The 18,202-nt window shown below is 42.8% G+C and overlaps 1 protein-coding gene across 1 annotated transcript in view; it reads left to right on the top strand.

The window, feature by feature from the left end:
- Positions 1–18,202, top strand: part of LOC311106059 (protein furry homolog) — a gene marked incomplete at its 5' end in the record, with an annotated part of 221,548 nt that overhangs the window by 71,369 nt on the left and 131,977 nt on the right. The window contains 14 exons of the mRNA XM_084148346.1: positions 452–624; positions 2,736–2,896; positions 5,669–5,779; positions 6,731–6,885; positions 8,649–8,748; positions 9,294–9,465; positions 10,632–10,897; positions 11,080–11,226; positions 11,539–11,707; positions 11,977–12,067; positions 12,726–12,808; positions 14,315–14,418; positions 14,770–14,816; positions 17,007–17,110. Coding sequence (XP_084004472.1) covers positions 452–624; positions 2,736–2,896; positions 5,669–5,779; positions 6,731–6,885; positions 8,649–8,748; positions 9,294–9,465; positions 10,632–10,897; positions 11,080–11,226; positions 11,539–11,707; positions 11,977–12,067; positions 12,726–12,808; positions 14,315–14,418; positions 14,770–14,816; positions 17,007–17,110 — 1,883 coding nt within the window. The remainder of the gene's footprint in view (positions 1–451; positions 625–2,735; positions 2,897–5,668; positions 5,780–6,730; positions 6,886–8,648; positions 8,749–9,293; positions 9,466–10,631; positions 10,898–11,079; positions 11,227–11,538; positions 11,708–11,976; positions 12,068–12,725; positions 12,809–14,314; positions 14,419–14,769; positions 14,817–17,006; positions 17,111–18,202) is intronic.

Genomic DNA, 18,202 nt, shown 5'->3' with positions numbered 1-18,202 from the left:
GGGAGGACGACTCATAATAATGGCCGGAACGGAGCAAATGGAATGGGATCAAACACATGGAAACAATGTGCTGGGTGTATTTGATACCATTCCACCCATTCTGCTCCAGCCATTACCATGAGCCCATCCTCCCCAATTAAGGTGCCACCAACCTCCTGTGAATCCCTGACACGCTCACTGACACGCTCTCTGACATAACCCACACTCTCTGACACACTCTCTGACACACAATCCACACTCACTGACATGCTCACTGGCACACTCACGGTCATGCTGGAGACACTGCCCAGCACACTGGGCAGCACAGGACCCACAGAATACCTCTGTCCTCTCTTGGATGTGAAAGCAACAGTATGGTTTCGAAAATGTAAATAAAGTAAATGAACTGTTGTCTTGACTGATATTCTCTTCTATCTGTCCATCTGTCTGTGTGTCTGTCTGGTGTCCACAGCACCAATGGGGCTCTGGAGCGGGACACGTTGGCCCTGGGAGCTCTGTTCCTGGAGTACGTGGACCTGACGCGGATGCTTCTGGAGGCGGAGAACGACAAAGAGCTGGAGATCCTCAAGGACATCCGAGCTCACTTCAGTGCCATGATGGCCAACCTTATCCAGTCTGTTCCCGGTAAATGCCCAAATTACTTTTTGGCCGACATTTTAGGTTGTGTCCCAAACGGCACCCTCTTCCCTATATAGTGCACTACTTTTGAACAGAGCCTTATGGATCCAAAATAACTGTGTTTCAACAGAATGTGTGTGTTTTCAGGTCCCCCTAGATGCGCACTGTCACCAAAAATATCCTACTTTTTGGTAGCTTATGATTGATGAAAACAGACCTCCATGTGGCAAGGGTTGGTTCAGGCCTAGGGAATGCAGGGACATTGATCTTGATTTGGCCATATTCCAAGGGACACCAGTCCTAAAATAGTGCAGCTTAAATGGGGAAGGCAAGGGCAGATGATGACTCATTGGCAGCCAGACTTCAGACTTCCTGACTGCCTGATGAATGAGAGATGAGAGACGGAGGTGGAACACGACTGTAGTCCATCGGTGAATCCCAAACTAGCCCATAGAGTGGCGAGGGGATCAATAAACCCATCAACCTCGGGACACACTTATGACTTGGATGATGCAATTCATGTTACACATTTAAATAATAAAAAGAGCATGAAATTCAAATGAACAAATTCCCTGTGGCGTTTTACAAGATATAAATCTCATTAACAGTTAAACATTTCATTTAGATGTATTTCATTGATTTTATGTGTCAAGCCTCGCAATCAGACACAAATGCATGTGTCAGAAAAAAGGCACGCCTCAATTCCTTTGTATGAAATGGCGCAAACTCCAAACATATTGAAGTGCGTGATGAGATAGCACTTCGCTCTGGAGCCTGCAGCCTTGCTGGCTTGGTCGAAGTGGCTATCTGACGGTGTAATTAGCCCCTACACCCTCAATCATTTTCACTACCTCAACTTTGGGACACTTGTGCATATGGCGGAGGCACACGTGAATGGGCAAATGGAGGGCCGAGGGGAAGGGAAAGGGGAAGAACCGGTTTGGGATTCAGCATAGGCTCTCTCTCAGGAAACACTTAGTCACTCAGCCCATACAGTAGAAGTTTGTAATGCCCCAGTGATTTCATAGGCTCTCTCTCAGGAAACGCTTAGTCACTCAGCCCATACAGTAGCGGTTTGTAATGCCCCAGTGATTTCATAGGCTCTCTCTCAGGAAATGCTTAGTCACTCAGCCCATACAGTAGCAGTTTGTAATGTCCCAGTGATTTCATCGGCTCTCTGTCAGGAAACGCTTAGTCACTCAGCTCATACAGTAGCAGTTTGTAATGCCCCAGTGATTTCATCGGCTCTCTCTCAGGAAACGTTTAGTCACTCAGCCCATACAGTAGCAGTTTGTAATGCCCCAGTGATTTCATCGGCTCTCTCTCAGGAAACACTTAGTCACTCAGCCCATACAGTAGAAGTTTGTAATGCCCCAGTGATTTCATAGGCTCTCTCTCAGGAAACGCTTAGTCACTCAGCCCATACAGTAGAAGTTTGTAATGCCCCAGTGATTTCATCGGCTCTCTCTCAGGAAACGCTTAGTCACTCAGCCCATACAGTAGCAGTTTGTAATGCCCCAGTGATTTCATCGGCTCTCTCTCAGGAAACACTTAGTCACTCAGCCCATACAGTAGAAGTTTGTAATGCCCCAGTGATTTCATAGGCTCTCTCTCAGGAAACGCTTAGTCACTCAGCCCATACAGTAGAAGTTTGTAATGCCCCAGTGATTTCATCGGCTCTCTCTCAGGAAACGCTTAGTCACTCAGCCCATAAAGTAGCAGTTTGTAATGCCCCAGTGATTTCATCGGCTCTCTCTCAGGAAACGCTTAGTCACTCAGCCCATACAGTAGCAGTTTGTAATGCCCCAGTGATTTCATAGGCGCTCTCTCAGGAAATGCTTAGTCACTCAGCCTATACAGTAGAAGTTTGTAATGCCCCAGTGATTTCATAGGCTCTCTCTCAGGAAATGCTTAGTCACTCAGCCCATACAGTAGCAGTTTGTAATGCCCCAGTGATTTCATCGGCTCTCTCTCAGGAAATGCTTAGTCACTCAGCCCATACAGTAGCAGTTTGTAATGTCCCAGTGATTGTGATGCCCAGAGACTGTTCTGTGAAGGTGACTAACTGGGACATTTTACTGTCCTTCTCCTCTTCCTCTCCTCCTCTTCTCCTCCAGTACACCACCGACGCTTCCTGTTCCCGCAGCAGAGCCTAAGGCACCACCTCTTCATCCTGTTCAGCCAATGGGCCGGTCCCTTCAGCGTCATGTTCACGCCTCTTGATCGGTACAGTGACAGGAACCACCAGATCACCAGATACCAGTACTGCGCCCTCAAGGTACATCAGTCAATCACATGTGTTATTTGTATAGTGCTTTTACTAAACCATTTGTCACAAAGTGCTTAACAGTTTTATCTGTTTTTTATTTCATTTAACTGTACTGTATATACACTGAGTGTACAACACATTATGAACACCTGCTCTTTCCATGACATAGACTGACCAGGTGAATCCAGGTGAAAGCTATGATCCCTTATTGATGTCACTTGCTAAATCCACTTCAATCAGTGTAGATGAAGGGAGGAGACACGTTAAAGAATAATTTTTAAGCCTTAAGACAATTGAGACATGGATTGTGTATGTGTGCCATTCAGAGGCTGACTGGGAAAGACAAAAGATTGAAGTGTCTTTGAACGGGGCCAGGCGCACCAGTTTGTGTCACGAACTGCAACGCTGCTGGGTTTTACACACTCATCAGTTCCCCGTGTGTCTCAAGAATGGTCCACCACCCAAAGGACATCCAGCCAACTTGACAACTGTGGGAAGCATTGGAGTCAACATGGGCCAGCATCCTGTGAAACGCTTTCGACACCTTGTAGAAGGTTTTCTTAATGTTTTGTACACTCAGTGTATGAATAGTGTGTAAATAGTATTTTTGGTGTCTTTCCTCTATATAACTGTTATTTCATATTTTTATTTAATGTAATATCTTATGATGTTCTTGTCTATAACTGTTCTGTACTTTGCCATGTATTAGTATGTTTTATGTGGACCCCAGGAAGAGTAGCTGCTGAATGTGCAGTCCTAATAAACTAAACTAAACAGTAACCTTGCCTAGTCCCGGGAAGACCAAGCAGTAGCACAACAGCAATGGAAAACTCCCAGAAATAAATCCTCATTTGGCTGTACCCAGTGGGCAAAGTGGTTGAAATGTCAGGCTGACATTTTGATATTTTTATGTGATGTTATGGTCAGGTTGTGTTCTATTGAAAAAGGACAGAAGTATTTTTAGTGACCAAAAAAACGTGTCTTTACCTGGTTGTAATCTGACGTCACTACAACCAGATTACAAAATATGACGTTTCGCAGACATTTTGATGACATCAGTTAAAGTGTTTTTATCTGGTTGTAATCTGGCCTTCTGGGTATCGGGTATTAGTTCAGAGTTGACCGTCTAGGCCAGACAGTTGTCCACTTACATGCCGTGGTACATCAACTCTCCATCCCACTTCCTCTGAACTCCAGAACCTCTTATTCACATTAACACCTTTCTGTCTGTGTTAAGGGTTAAAGTACATATTGTTCCTCATGGGAGATTTCCCTGGTTCTACAGCACTACTTGTAAAACCTGTGCTTTGGAAATGATAAGGAAACAAAGTGCTGCATGTGGTTTTAAGTTACCGTACAATGCGGCAATGTCAATTCGCAGTTTAGCCAGTGCTAAATTTAAACTTTTCCCAGCTGCCGCTAATTTTGACTCCAGTCCAGACAAACCGTGGAGTCACCCATTTTCTAACTTTATCCCTCAACTCCACATATATATTTAAAAGCCATACCTTATGGACCAGGGGAAATGTATAGCTGGAATCCAAACCATGTCAAGACAACATAGAATCCGATGTCTCTAAGAAATGTTAGGTTATAAATGAGATGTGATGATGCTGACCAAGCAAGCCTATGTTGGAGACATTCCAGTCCAGTTGACTGACTGTTTGCAGTCCAGTTGACTGACTGTTTGCAGTCCAGTTGACTGACTGTTTGCAGTCCAGTTGACTGACTGTTTGCGGTGTGTCTTGGCGCAAAGGGGGACACACCCTTTAAAATGATGTCAGCGTTGTTGATTGATCTACTGCAAACAAAGACCGTGACAGGGAGACCATCTACTTTGCATGGAGAACTGCTGGACATTTCAATCAGCTTCTGTACCAGTGGTTCACCCCATTGTCCCAACAGGCTTTGAAACACTATCACTGTGTTGTTGGGAGGTACACTCTTAGAAAAATAGGTGCTATCTAGAACCTGAAACTGTTCTTCAGCTGTCCCCATAGGAAAACCATTTGAAGAACCCTTTTGGTTCCAAGTATAACCATTTTGGGTTCCATATAGAACCCTTTCCACAGAGGGTTCTACATGGAACCCAAAAGGGTTCTACCTGAATACAACGTGTTAAGTGCGTTTGTCACATTTTTAGCAGTATTAATTTAGTGCCTTATTGCAAACAGGATGCCTGTTTTGGAATATTTTTATTCTGTACAGGCTTCCTTTTCACTCTGTCAATTAGGTTAGTATTGTGGAGTAACTACATTAAACTCTAACTGTTTTAAAGTCACCATTGACCTCATGGTGAAATCCCTGAGCGGTTTCCTTCCTCTCTGGCAACTGAGTTAGGAAGGATGCCTGTATCTTTGTAGTGACTGGGTGTATTGATACACCATCCAAAGTGTAATTAATAACTGTTGAATGCTTATTGACTCAAGACATTTCAGCTTTTCATTTTTTATTAATTTGTAAACATTTTGAAAAACACAATTCCACTTTGACATTATGGGGTATTGTGTGTAAACATCTAAATGTAATCAATTTTAAATTCAGGCTGTAACACAACAAAATGTGGAAAAAGTCAAGGAGTGTGAATACTTTCTGAAGGCACTGTATATGCAGCACTACCCAACCTTTATGGTTAGTGCTGGAAGCCACAGCGTGATGGTACAGAAGCTATACAGCACCCAACCTTTATTAGGGACGAGGTGTCTGAAGTCATCCTGAGCAGGGGGTTGGTCCTTCTGCCATGTCCTACTGTTTCTAGAGTGGGTGTGTTTGTTTCTCTAGGCCATGTCTGCTGTGTTGTGCTGTGGACCTGTGTTCGACAACGTTGGACTGTCCCCAGAAGGATACCTCTATAAGTGGCTGGATAACATACTAGCCTGCCAGGACATACGGGTATGTGATGTGGCCACACACACCCATGTTTTGTTCTTCTATCCTCGTGGGGATCTAAAATTAATTTCCATTCAAAATCCTATTTACCCTATCACCTAACCCTAAACCTTACCCTTACCCTAACCTGTAACTCTAACCCAAACCCTAAACATAACTCCTAATCCTAATTCTAACCCTAATCCTAACCCATAAAATTAAAATAGCTGCGCGCGCACACACACACACAATGACCCAAATAGCCCTCTGATAGTTTGCTTAGTTTCCTCGCAGTAAAACATGCCAACTGTTCCCTGTTGTTTTGATCAGGTGCGGGGAGGCAGTGAATGTTGTCCTTTGTCTCAGTGTAATTTGCTCAATTATTTGTCAATTTACCATGACTGGCTGGATTAAGCACCTGTCCCTCTCTGTATATGTCTCCCTCATTCTTTCTCCGGGGCAAAGTTGACTTTAATATTGTGTCCTGTTTACATATCCTGGTCCCAGATCTGTTTGTGCTGTCTTGCCAACTCGTATGGTCAATGTCAGCTATACAACACAAACAGATCTGGGACCAGGCTAGTGTTTACATTCTTTAACCTTAGAATGAACAGTAAAAACTGGGCATGTAGCCCAGAAAATGTGATTAATCCTGCTATGACAGATGACATATAGCTTCTACTATCCTTTCAGACTAGTCTTACTCAAGGCTTTTAAAACGAGGAAACCTTTTACACCCCATATTTCTAAATGGATATACTGTAGTATGGAATATTTTTGTCTGAGGCTTTCCCTCCCCCATTCGGTATTGCACAGCAACATCCCTAGTGATTTTAATCAAGTTCAACTTTGCTCGCATCGCCAACAGTCAAATCGTCATTGAAGATGCATGATTTATCCGGTAGTTTGGTTGCTCAAATTAGTTGATGGTGGTCGCACACACACTCGCACTGACCACCTGTCATTGACCTCTAGGTTCACCAGCTGGGCTGTGAGGTAGTTATTCTGCTGCTGGAGTTGAATGCTGACCAGGTCAACCTGTTTAACTGGGCGGTCGACCGCTGCTTCACCGGCTCCTACCAACTGGCCTCTGGCTGTTTCAAGGCCATCGCCACCATCTGTGGCAGCAGGTAGGAACTACAGACATCACTGGTAAGATCCCTTCTAATTCCACCGTCTCTGGCACAAGTAGAAAGTTAATAACCATAGGATATTAATGGTAGCAAGTAGGAACTACTCAGTCACCTTCCGTGGCAGCAGGTACTAACTAAGTTAAGAACCATAGAGATCACTGATAGTAACCGCTCTACCATAGGGCTCCCGAGTGGCGCAGCGGTCTAAGGCACTGCATCTCAGTGCTTGAGGCGTCACTACAGACCCCCTGGTTCGATTCCAGGCTGTATCACAACCGGCCGTGATTAGGAGTCCCATAGGGCGGCGCACAATTGGCCCAGTGTCGTCCGGGTTTGGCCGGTGTAGGCCGTCATTGTAAATAAGAATTTGTTCTTCACTGACTTGCCTAGTTAAATAAAGGTAAAATAAAATAAAAAATAAATAAATAAAATAGACATAATTGGTAGGAACTGCTCTACCATAGACATCATTGGTAGGAACCTCTCTACCATAGACATCATGAGTAGGAACTGATCTAATGCACCTCTCTGTAACATAACTCAACGTTACACTACAAATACTGAACTGAAGCATCACTATTTGGTTAAATATTCTGTAATACTTCAACCTGCTGGTATAATGCTTTATACTAGGGGTCCGATCAAAAACTCAAATTTTGACCAATGGGTAAAATAATATGTTAATAAAATAATATGTAGATAATCCTCTAAGAAAACCAATGGTCCAAACCTCAAGTCTCTATCATAATCCGTTCAAAAGTTATTGAAGTTTTTACCCTTGATGGCCAGAATTAGGTTGACTAAATCAACGGAGGCCAGAGGAAAAAAAGTGGTCAAAAATCTGGAAAATTGCATCACGTCAGCTAGGCTTGATTCTGTGCAAGAATTAAGGCTACTGGCTACCTAGGTTCAAAATATACATAGCTGGCTACCTAGGTTCAAAATATACATAGCTGGCTACCTAGGTTCAAAATATACATAGCTGGCTACCTAGGTTCAAAATATACATAGCTGGCTACCTGACAGGCTACTTTCCTGTTGAACTCGTAATCTTTCTTCTCGAAATCCGCAGGACAAAAAAACAATATAGAGGTAAGATGGATATTGATTTTGACAGTATCATATTTTAGTATACACTTTTCATATTCATTCGAAATTCCTGTTCTTTTTCTAAGATTTCTCACCAAAAAAAGCTTATCTCTGTGAATTGTCAACGGAGCACTGAGCGTATACCAAGCCTTTTATTTTCAGTCTTTTACATTTCATTCAGCTCGTGTCATGCTAATTTTGCTTTTTGCGACCCGTGGAAACAACTTTGAAGATGACGACCACAAAATGTAAAATCCTCAAAAGTTGTTACGAGAAACCTGAACCGCTATGTCAGCAGAGCTTGGTGCTTATTATCGGATGTATTCGCTTACGAAATCCGATTTTTTGAATATAATGTTAATGATATGTTAGAGAAGACCCCACTGAACGATTCAGAACATGAATAATCATATTTGTCTTGGAAAAGTGCAATTATATCACCACTGGGCAGAGTGGACACCTTATTTATACCTTAACATAGGTTATGTCTATGTTATTTCAACTGACTTTTTTGTCAGGATCATTGTGAGATGATTGAAGACATTATGATATACCTGTCCATGACATGTCTTATGATGCATTATAACTTCATCATAATGATTTAGACCTACAAGGTTTATTAAGTACTGTAAAGTCTTATTAAATATTCATATTGATTATTTCACTTGCAGAAACTACCCCTGTGACATCGTGACTTTGATGAATTTGGTGCTCTTCAAGACATCAGATACCAGCAGGGAAATTTATGAAATCTCAATGCAGCTAATGCAGGTAAGGACCAATACCACAGAGTCTATAGATGCTCAACAAACCAATAGACTCAATCAGTAGCATGTACATAGATGACTATCCAAATAAAGTTTTACTGACCAATGTAATGCATGACATCCTTCCATTGAAACACTGATAACAGGGTTTTTTCAGTTTACTTCCCGTATTGACTGAAATTAATGCAGGTTAAAGTTTTTTTGTCATGAATCTTGTTCTGGAGGCAGCGTTGCAGAGTGGTCACTAGCTGGCACAGCCAAAGTCATTAAATTTAACCTAACCTTAACCCTAACCACACTGCTAACCCTAATGCCTAACCCAAACCTTAAATTAAGACCAAAAAGCAAATTTTTGTTATCATACATTTTTACAATATAGACAATTTTTACTTTGCAGCTGGCCCATCTAGCGGTAATCGCTCAGTTCTGCCTCAAGGACAAGACTTATCCCAATAAACATCAACCTGTGAATTGAATTAGAATTGACCCCAAACCTGACTGATAATATCCTGGACTAAGAGTGTGTGTGTTTTCTTCCTTGATAACCAGATTCTGGAGGCAAAGCTGTCCGTGTGTTCCAAGAGGATAGCAGACCAGAAGCCCAGTAGCATCCTGTGTAGGACCCATGGACCTCTGCCTCCCCTCTATAGCGTCTCTCTAGCCCAGCTCTCACAGCAACTGGCTAGGATATACCCTGAACTCACTCTGCCTCTCTTCTCAGGTAAGCTGTGTCTGTGTGTGTGTGTGTGTGTGTCTGTATGGTACTCACATAGTACTCACAAGCAGGTCATCTTCATTTGGCTTCCTGCTAAATGTGTTGTTCTTGTGTTAGGATGGCTCCTCCCACTCAAAAAGGCTCGTTGTCAGTTAGCTATAGAAGCTCCCACTGCTCTTTGCCATAGCAACAGTGAAGTGGGTTGTGAGTCAGAAGGATTTTGTCAGTATAAAGTGGACCAAATAAATACACAGATCATCAGTTATTATCAAATGATGGAGACTCAGTATTCAGTTATCAAAAACACGGGTGAAAACAGACAACGACGAGGATCGACGACGTTGATTCAATAAAATAAGTATTGATCGGCAGTCGTTTCCTCAACTGTGCCGTTTTTCAACTGTGTCTCTCCGTCTTCCTGCCATTACCAGCACCTTGTAGAAGGTGCACTGCTGTGCACAGGTCTTTACCTCATTGTTATTCAACTATAAAATGTATATTAGCTTTAAACCCTTTTAAGCAACAGGGCCTGTATTTATCAAGCGTTTCGGAGTAGGAGTGCTGATTTAGGATCAGGTCCTCCCTGTCCATAATAATATGATTAATTATGATCTAAAGGGCAAAACTGATTCTAGATCAGCACATATGACATAATGAGCCTGTTTGTTTTTAAAATGCTACTACCCCCACCTCTGCAGAGGACAACTGTATAGGCCCTCCAGGATTGAGCAATTCTGCAAAAACATTTTTTTTAGCAAAATCTATAATTTCCCGTATGTGAAGCGAGGTCTTGCAAATTTGACCATTCACTGCACTATTACCATATGTAACAGTCAAATCACCGCAATATTACCGCATAAAACTGTCCGATCACGCACTGCAAAAAAGGGCTCTCCATTTTAACCAATCACCACTTTTACAAATCAATCACTTTTACCACATAACATTGTTAAATCAAGCCACACATCAACAAATGTTTCCCCCATCACTGCATTTTCATCATGCAAAATGTCATAATTGCCACACCAAAATCAAGTATTTGTATCTACAAATACCACAAACAAATGCAGCGAAATCCTGGAGGGACTGACTTTGTAACAATTATTTATGACTTTGTATAAATTCATAAACTTACGGTTTCTGCTCGGTTGTGTTTCTCTCTCCTGTCCCAGAGGTTAGCCAGCGTTTCCCTACGACCCATCCAAATGGCCGTCAGATCATGCTGACCTACCTGCTGCCCTGGCTCTCTAACATCGAGTTGATGGACAGCTGCCTGCTGCCACCAGTCTCCAGTCCCTGCAGCCCTGAGGAGGAGACCCCGGGCCGGACAGGCACCACCGTGGGACAGGTCCCCCAACACACCCTAAGAGGACTGGGCTGGGGCTCGCTGCAGGCCACCTCGCTGGTCCTCAACAACCTCATGTTCATGACCGCCAAGGTGAGGAGGGTCTGTACATTGCTCGTTGAAAGGCAGACAACATACAGGAAACATGGGAGAAATAACACTTAGCACATTAGCACTTACAATACAAATATGACCACATATATGTTTTGCTCAGTGAAAGTTGTCATTCTATTGTTAATATTACTAATCGCTGATGCTCTGCCTTGTCCTGTCAGTACGGTGATGACGTCCCAGGACCAGAGATGGAGAATGTCTGGAACGCTCTGGTCAGTAATGACACGTGGCCCAACAATCTGAGGACCACCCTGCAGTTCCTCGTCAGTCTGTGTGGAGTGAGCAGCGACACTTCTCTGCTGCCTTATGTGAGTCTGCTGCATTAGAACCCCTCTAATTCCATTACTGTCTGAATAAATTGTAAGTAAAACCACCAAGAATATACAAAAAGATAATTAAGCTCAACCCCGCAGCCTTAGAACAATACAGAGAAAACGAATCCTGATACCTTAGAACCCTACAGAGAAATAACTTGAATCCCGCTGCCTTAGAACCATACAGAAAACGAATCCTATCTCTAATCCTAACCCTTGGTTTGTGTGTGTGTGTGTGTGTGTGTGTGTGTGTGTGTGTGTGTGCACGCGTGTATGCGTGTGTTCCTACTTCCGTGTGTTTTCCAGATCAAGAAGGTGGTGATCTACCTGTGTCGTAACAACACCATTCAGACCATGGAGGAGCTGTTGTTTGAGCTGCAGCAGACAGACCCGGTCAACCCTGTGGTACAGCACTGTGACAACCCACCTTTCTACCGCTTTGCTGCCACCTGCACGGCCTCCACCGCCGCCTCAGGTATAGGTACAGAAACGCACACAGACATACGAACACACAAACACGAACATGAACGAACACACTACCACACACACGAACGAACACACCAACAGTCAGACTGGACATATAAACCTCCACTGGCACCTTTGGTAGTAACATAATGTTACACACAGGAAGGTAACCAGATCAGATTTTTTATCACAAGTTTGACATTTTTCAAAACTTTCACAATATGTATGTTTGAATTATTTGTGTCTATAAACACTTAATTATGTCTGTTACTTTTTTAGGTACAACATCCAGTAGCAACACTATAGTTGCTGGCCAAGAGAGTTTCCCTGACGCAGATGACACTAAAGCAGCCAAGGAGAATGAAGAGAGGTATAGTATCACAGTAGAGTACTTGGACTGGGGCTTGGTCTCACATTTCTTTCTGCTGTTTTGCCAACTCCTATAGGTCGTTTGGTATGTCAACAACCATGGAAGTTGACTAAACAGCACAAAGGGATCTGGGACCAGATCTGTTTGTGTTATCATGTCAACTCCTTCATTGTCACATCTGGGACCAGGTTAGGTGAAATGTGATGTAATATAAGATCAGCAGTAGCAGAGAGGAAGAGGCGAAGCGAGGGGGTTTACTCCGCCCAAAATCTGTCCATGAAAATAAGACCACGACGTGAGGAATGTTTATATAGAGGTACAATGAGTGTTGAATTTGGTCAACAAAAAATGTAATTGCTAATTTGCTATGTAAGGCTTATTTGATCAAATATACATTTCCTAATGGTTTGGATGGCATTTCGGCAACTTTGAAAAAAACGACTTTATATCAAAGTTTTGCCTGTTGTTGACACGCGTATCTGCCCTTTCATTGGCTAGAATGGTCCCACCTGATCTCGCCTCCTCCCACCTGCCTTCCATCTTTGAGGACATGTATTTCCATTGTTAGAGCGGTCACTCGACTATCTTGTCAATATAATAGATAATCTGTGGCAGTAGTCTTGGCGACAACCTCTGACCTCTGACCTTTGTGATCCAGGCTGAGTAACATAATGCGTAACCACAACCGCCTGGAGTCCCGATACAGCAACAGTTCTGGAGGCTCCTACGACGAGGAGAAGAGTGAGTAAAGAGATTATAGATATACTCTATGTACAGTGTGTGAATATAGTGCCTTATTCACCTGCTTAAAGTGGGGGGTGCTGCTAGCCTGGGAAACAGACCATATGTTACATAGCTTGGCTGCTGCTAGCCTGGGAACCAGACCATATGGTACATAGCTTGGCTGCTGCTAGTCTGGGAACCAGACCATATGGTACATAGTTTGACTGCTGCTAGCCTGGGGAACAGACCATATGTTACAATGTAACTACATTTAATCAAAAATGTAATCTACGTAATCCTCAAAATAAATGATTTATCATGAGATGGCCATAAACAATAACTAGTAATGCTGTTAAAATCTTACCTTTCTGGTAAAAATGGTTATAAATTGCCAAAGTGTAGTCACTTTTGAGGACACAAGCTCAAGTACACAGTACAAACATGATGAAAATATGAACTATTTTGTATGATGTATTTCCTATTCAACAAAACTGTATGAATAAGGCTTGAAATGACTTATATGCTTTCTAAATATAGTATAATCAAATTATAAAACAACTAACTATAAGATTTCACCTTCCTTATAACTGTAAAATACATACTGAATTTGAATGTTTTGTGTTAGAGAAAATGTGCAGATTTTCTAAAGGGCTCTCTTGATCAAAACGTCTGCCTCCATCGCTGTGAACATCTCACAGAGCTCTAGCTTGGCTTCCTAGCTTGGAATTTGCCTTTCATCTCATATTAATCTTGCCCATCTATAACAAACAGAACGTTTTTTGTTTAAAATCTAGGAATTATTTAAGATGAATGGCTATAGCTCAATCTCTGAATGTGCTACAGTGATGAAACTCTCCTGCTGCGCTACGATGTAAGGATTGCAGGCATGTGCTTTGTCAGTGGATGTGACATAGGATTCAGCCAGGAGTTGATGGACAGTCGGAAGAGCGAATGAAATGGTAGGAGGGACATCCCAACTTCAAGTGGTTTCAGATTTCACATCCTACGTCACACAGGCTCAGAAAATATACTACTGTGTCCGTGGGAACCAGGGTTATCTCTCAATGCAAGCCATTTCGATCTACGGTGTCCACAGGTCAATCTATACGTGGAAATATCGGTCGGAACCGGTACCAGAACCATGCAGGTCCCCTAGACTTTACATCTAAGGGGTAAGATGGCTGCCTAGGTCAGTGCCATTGATAATGCATGATAGGCCTGGAGCGCTGAGAAGATCCTTTGTAAGAACTGGAAGTGAAACACACAAGCAGCTCCGTGACAGGGCCTCTCAGATACTACCAGTAAACAGCCAGTGATCCCAAAACTCATTTGTTCTACTCATTGGTTCTACTCTCTGGAACAGAGGTAGCCTGGGTCAGTGTCCAATGAGAAACATTGGTTTTCGTTTTCCGTTGGAAAACGTTTTGCCCAAGTGTGCCCCACTGAACACGACCCTGGAGAGGGTCTGGCCTGGCGAGTGCTGCCGTGCTTTGTCATGAGTTTAACTTCCTGTGTGACCCCTAGGTGAACCCCTTCCACCGTACACTGGTTGGCTGATGAGCGTTGTGGAGACCAATCAGCCACTCCCTTTGCCCATGCCTGTCAACGGAGGCTGCTGGGCTCCCCTGGTGGACTACCTCCCTGAAACCATCACTCCTAGGGGACCTCTACACAGGTACACACACACACATGTTTCCTGGTGGACTACCTCCCTGAAACCATCACTCCTAGGGGACCTCTACACAGGTACACACACACACATGTTTCCTGGTGGACTACCTCTCTGAAACCATCACTCCTAGGGGACCTCTACACAGGTACACACACACACGTTTCCTGGTGGACTACCTCCCTGAAACCATCACTCCTAGGGGACCTCTACACAGGTACACACATACACACGTTTCCTGGTGGACTACCTAACAGGAACCATCACTCCTAGGGGACCTCTACACAGGTACACACACACACGTTTCCTGGTGGACTACCTCCCTGAAACCATCACTCCTAGGGGACCTCTACACAGGTACACACACACACACGTTTCCTGGTGGACTACCTAACAGGAACCATCAACCATACCTCTACACAGGTACACACAGGTTAACACACACAGGCGCACACACACCATTTGTGTATGAAATACCAAGCAGTGTGTGTGATGCATGTGAGATACAATTGAAGTCGGAAGTTTACATACACTTAGGTTGGAGTCATTAAAACTCGTTTTTCAACCACTCCACAAATTTCTTGTTAACAAACTATAGTTTTGGCAAGTCGGTTAGGACATCTACTTTGTGCGTGACACCAGTAATTGTTTACAGACAGATCATTTCACTTATAATTCACTGTATCACAATTCCAGTGGGTCAGAAGTTTACATACACTAAGTTGACTGTGCCTTTAAACAGCTTGGAAAATTCCAGAAAATGATGTCATGGCTTTAGAAGCTTCTGATAGGCTAATTGACATCATTTGAGTCAATTGGAGGTGTACCTCAAGGCCTACCTTTAAACTCAGTGCCTCTTTGATTGACATCATGGGAAAATCAAAAGAAATCAGCCAAGACCTCAGAAACAAAATTGTAGACCTCCACTAGTCTGGTTCATTCTTGGGAGCAATTTCCAAACGCCTGAAGGTACCACGTTCATCTGTACAAACAATAGTACGTAAGTATAAACACCATGGGACCACGCAGCTGTCATACCGCTCAGGAAGGAGACGCGTTCTGTCTCCTAGAGATGAACGTACTTTGGTGCGAAAAGTGCAAATCAATCCCAGAACAACAGCAAAGGACCTTGTAAAGATGCTGGAGGAAACAGGTACAAAAGTATCTATATCCACAGTAAAACGTGTCCTATATCGACATAACCTGAAAGGCCGCTCAGCAAGGAAGAAGCCACTGCTCCAAAACCGCCATAAAAAAGCCAGACTACGGTTTGCAACTGCACATGGGGACAAAGATCGTACTTTTTGGAGAAATGTCCTCTGGTCTGATGAAACAAAAATAGAACTGTTTGGCCATAATGACCATCATTATGTTTGGAGGAAAAAGGGGGTCGCTTGCAAGCCGAAGAACACCAACCCAACCGTGAAGAACGGGGTTGGCAGCATCATGCTGTGGGGGTGCTTTGCTGCAGGAGGGACTGGTGCACTTCACAAAATAGATGGCATCATGAGGAAGAAAAATGATGTGGATATATTGAAGCAACATCTCAACAGATCAGTCAGGAAGTTAAAGCTTTGTCGCAAATGGGTCTTCCAAATGAACAATGACCCCAAGCATACTTCCAAAGTTGTGGCAAAATGGCTTAAGGACAACAAAGTCAAGGTATTGGAGTGGCCATCACAAAGCCCTGACCTCAATCCTATAGAACATTTGTGGGCAGAACTGAAAAAGTGTGTGCGAGCAAGGAGGCCTACAAACCTGACTCAGTTACACCAGCTCTGTCAGGAGGAATGGGCCAAAATTCACCCGACTTCTTGTGGAAAGCTTGTGGAAGGCTACCTGAAACGTTTGACCCAAGTTAAACAATTTAAAGGCAATGCTACCAAATACTAATTGAGTGTATGTAAACTTCTGACCCACTGGGAATGTGATGAAAGAAATAAAAGCTGAAATAAATCATTCTCTCTACTATTATTCTGACATTTCACATTTGTGAAAAACTGAGTTTAAATATATTTGGCTAATGTGTATGTAAACTTCCAACTTCAACTGTATGTAGGACATCTGCAGAGGGCTATTGTTAGAGGTCAGACCTACGCTACCCTGTCTCTCACACCTGGTCCCTGTAACTCTTATCAAAACCATTATCTAAGATGATGTCATCCTTCATGGTAGCAGAGGGAAAGAACATGACCCAGCAATAGGTTTAAACAGGGTGGATGAGCTTTATCGTTTGACAAAATAAGTTCTGATACAATGTCCTCCTCATTTCCCAGTGATAAACCCCAAGCAGTCATAATATATATTCCATTGCATCCCTGAGCATTGAAAACAGAGGGAGAGAGAGAGGCCATAGATGCGTCTCAAATGGAACCCTATTCCCTATTTAGGGCACTACTTTTGTGCACTATACTATGTAGGGAATAGGGTAACATTTGGGATGGAGACAATGTATAGAGTATATTTGATGTGCTGTTGTATGCAGTATGTTGGTGTAACATAGTAGTTGATGTATATACAATATGTATATTGTTGATGTGTCTGTAGGTGTAACATCGCAGTGATCTTCATGACCGAGATGGTGGTTGACCACAGTGTGAGAGAAGACTGGGCCCTGCACCTGCCACTGCTGCTCCACGCCCTCTTTCTGGGTATGACACACACCAGCGCATACTTTTCAATGAGGAATTACTGAGTTAACTGATTCTGAACTCGCTCCAACTTGGACACGCCAGGAAGTAGCTGGCAATTGCTGCCAATCGTTTTGCCTCTTTTACAGCTGGAGACCATAGGGAGCAATAATATTAACCCCAACCCTGTGTAGTATCAGTTATTACACCAGTAGAGACACTGTATGTAAGGATGTTATTATTGACACCCTTGATAAAGATTAACAATAATGACTGTATAAAATAAATAATTCATACTGAGCTATATTGTATGCTCCCAAAATGTGGGAAATTATATTATTTTATACTAATACCATTGCTCAGAGAAATAAAAAAAATTTAACAAATAAAAAGGTAGGGGTCAAAATGATTACCACCCCTAAAGATTGTTATAAATAAAGCAGTCAAAAGTGTAGTATTTGGTCCCATATCCTAGCATGCAATGATTACATCAAGCTTGTGACGCTACGAACTTGTTGGATGCATTTGCTGCTCGTTTTGTTACAGATTATTTGGTACCCCAATAGGAATGAATAGTCAATTATGTATTGTGTCATTTTAGAGTCGCTTTTATTGTAAACAAGAATATAATATGTTTCTAAACACTTGTACATTATTGTGGATGCTACTATGATTACGGATAATTCTGAATGAATCGTGAATAATGATGAGTGAGAAAGTTACAGAGGGTCAAAGATCATACCCCAAGACATCCTAACCTCCCCTGTTATTGGTGAAGAGGTTAGCATGTCTTGGGGGTATGGTCTTTGACCCTCTGTAACTTTCTCACTCATCAGTAATGTCCCGTGTAGCTCAGTTGGTAGAGCATGGTGTTTGCAACGCCAGGGTTGTGGGTTCGATTCCCACGGGAGACCAGTATGAAAAAGAAAAAGCACTCACTAACTGTAAGTCGCTCTGGATAAGAGCGTCTGCTATATGACTAAAGATTTAAAAAATTTAAATGAAATCATTATCCACGATTCGTTCAGGTAGCATCCACATGAATGTAGAAGTGTTCAGAAACATATTCTATTCTTACATTGTACAGTTGAAGTCGGAAGTTTACATACTTCT

This window comes from Coregonus lavaretus, assembly GCF_964263955.1.
Source record: "Coregonus lavaretus genome assembly, chromosome: 30".
Classification (NCBI taxonomy): domain Eukaryota; kingdom Metazoa; phylum Chordata; class Actinopteri; order Salmoniformes; family Salmonidae; genus Coregonus; species Coregonus lavaretus.
Note: the sequence above shows the minus strand (reverse complement) of the source record. Positions and strands in the feature narration are given on the sequence as shown.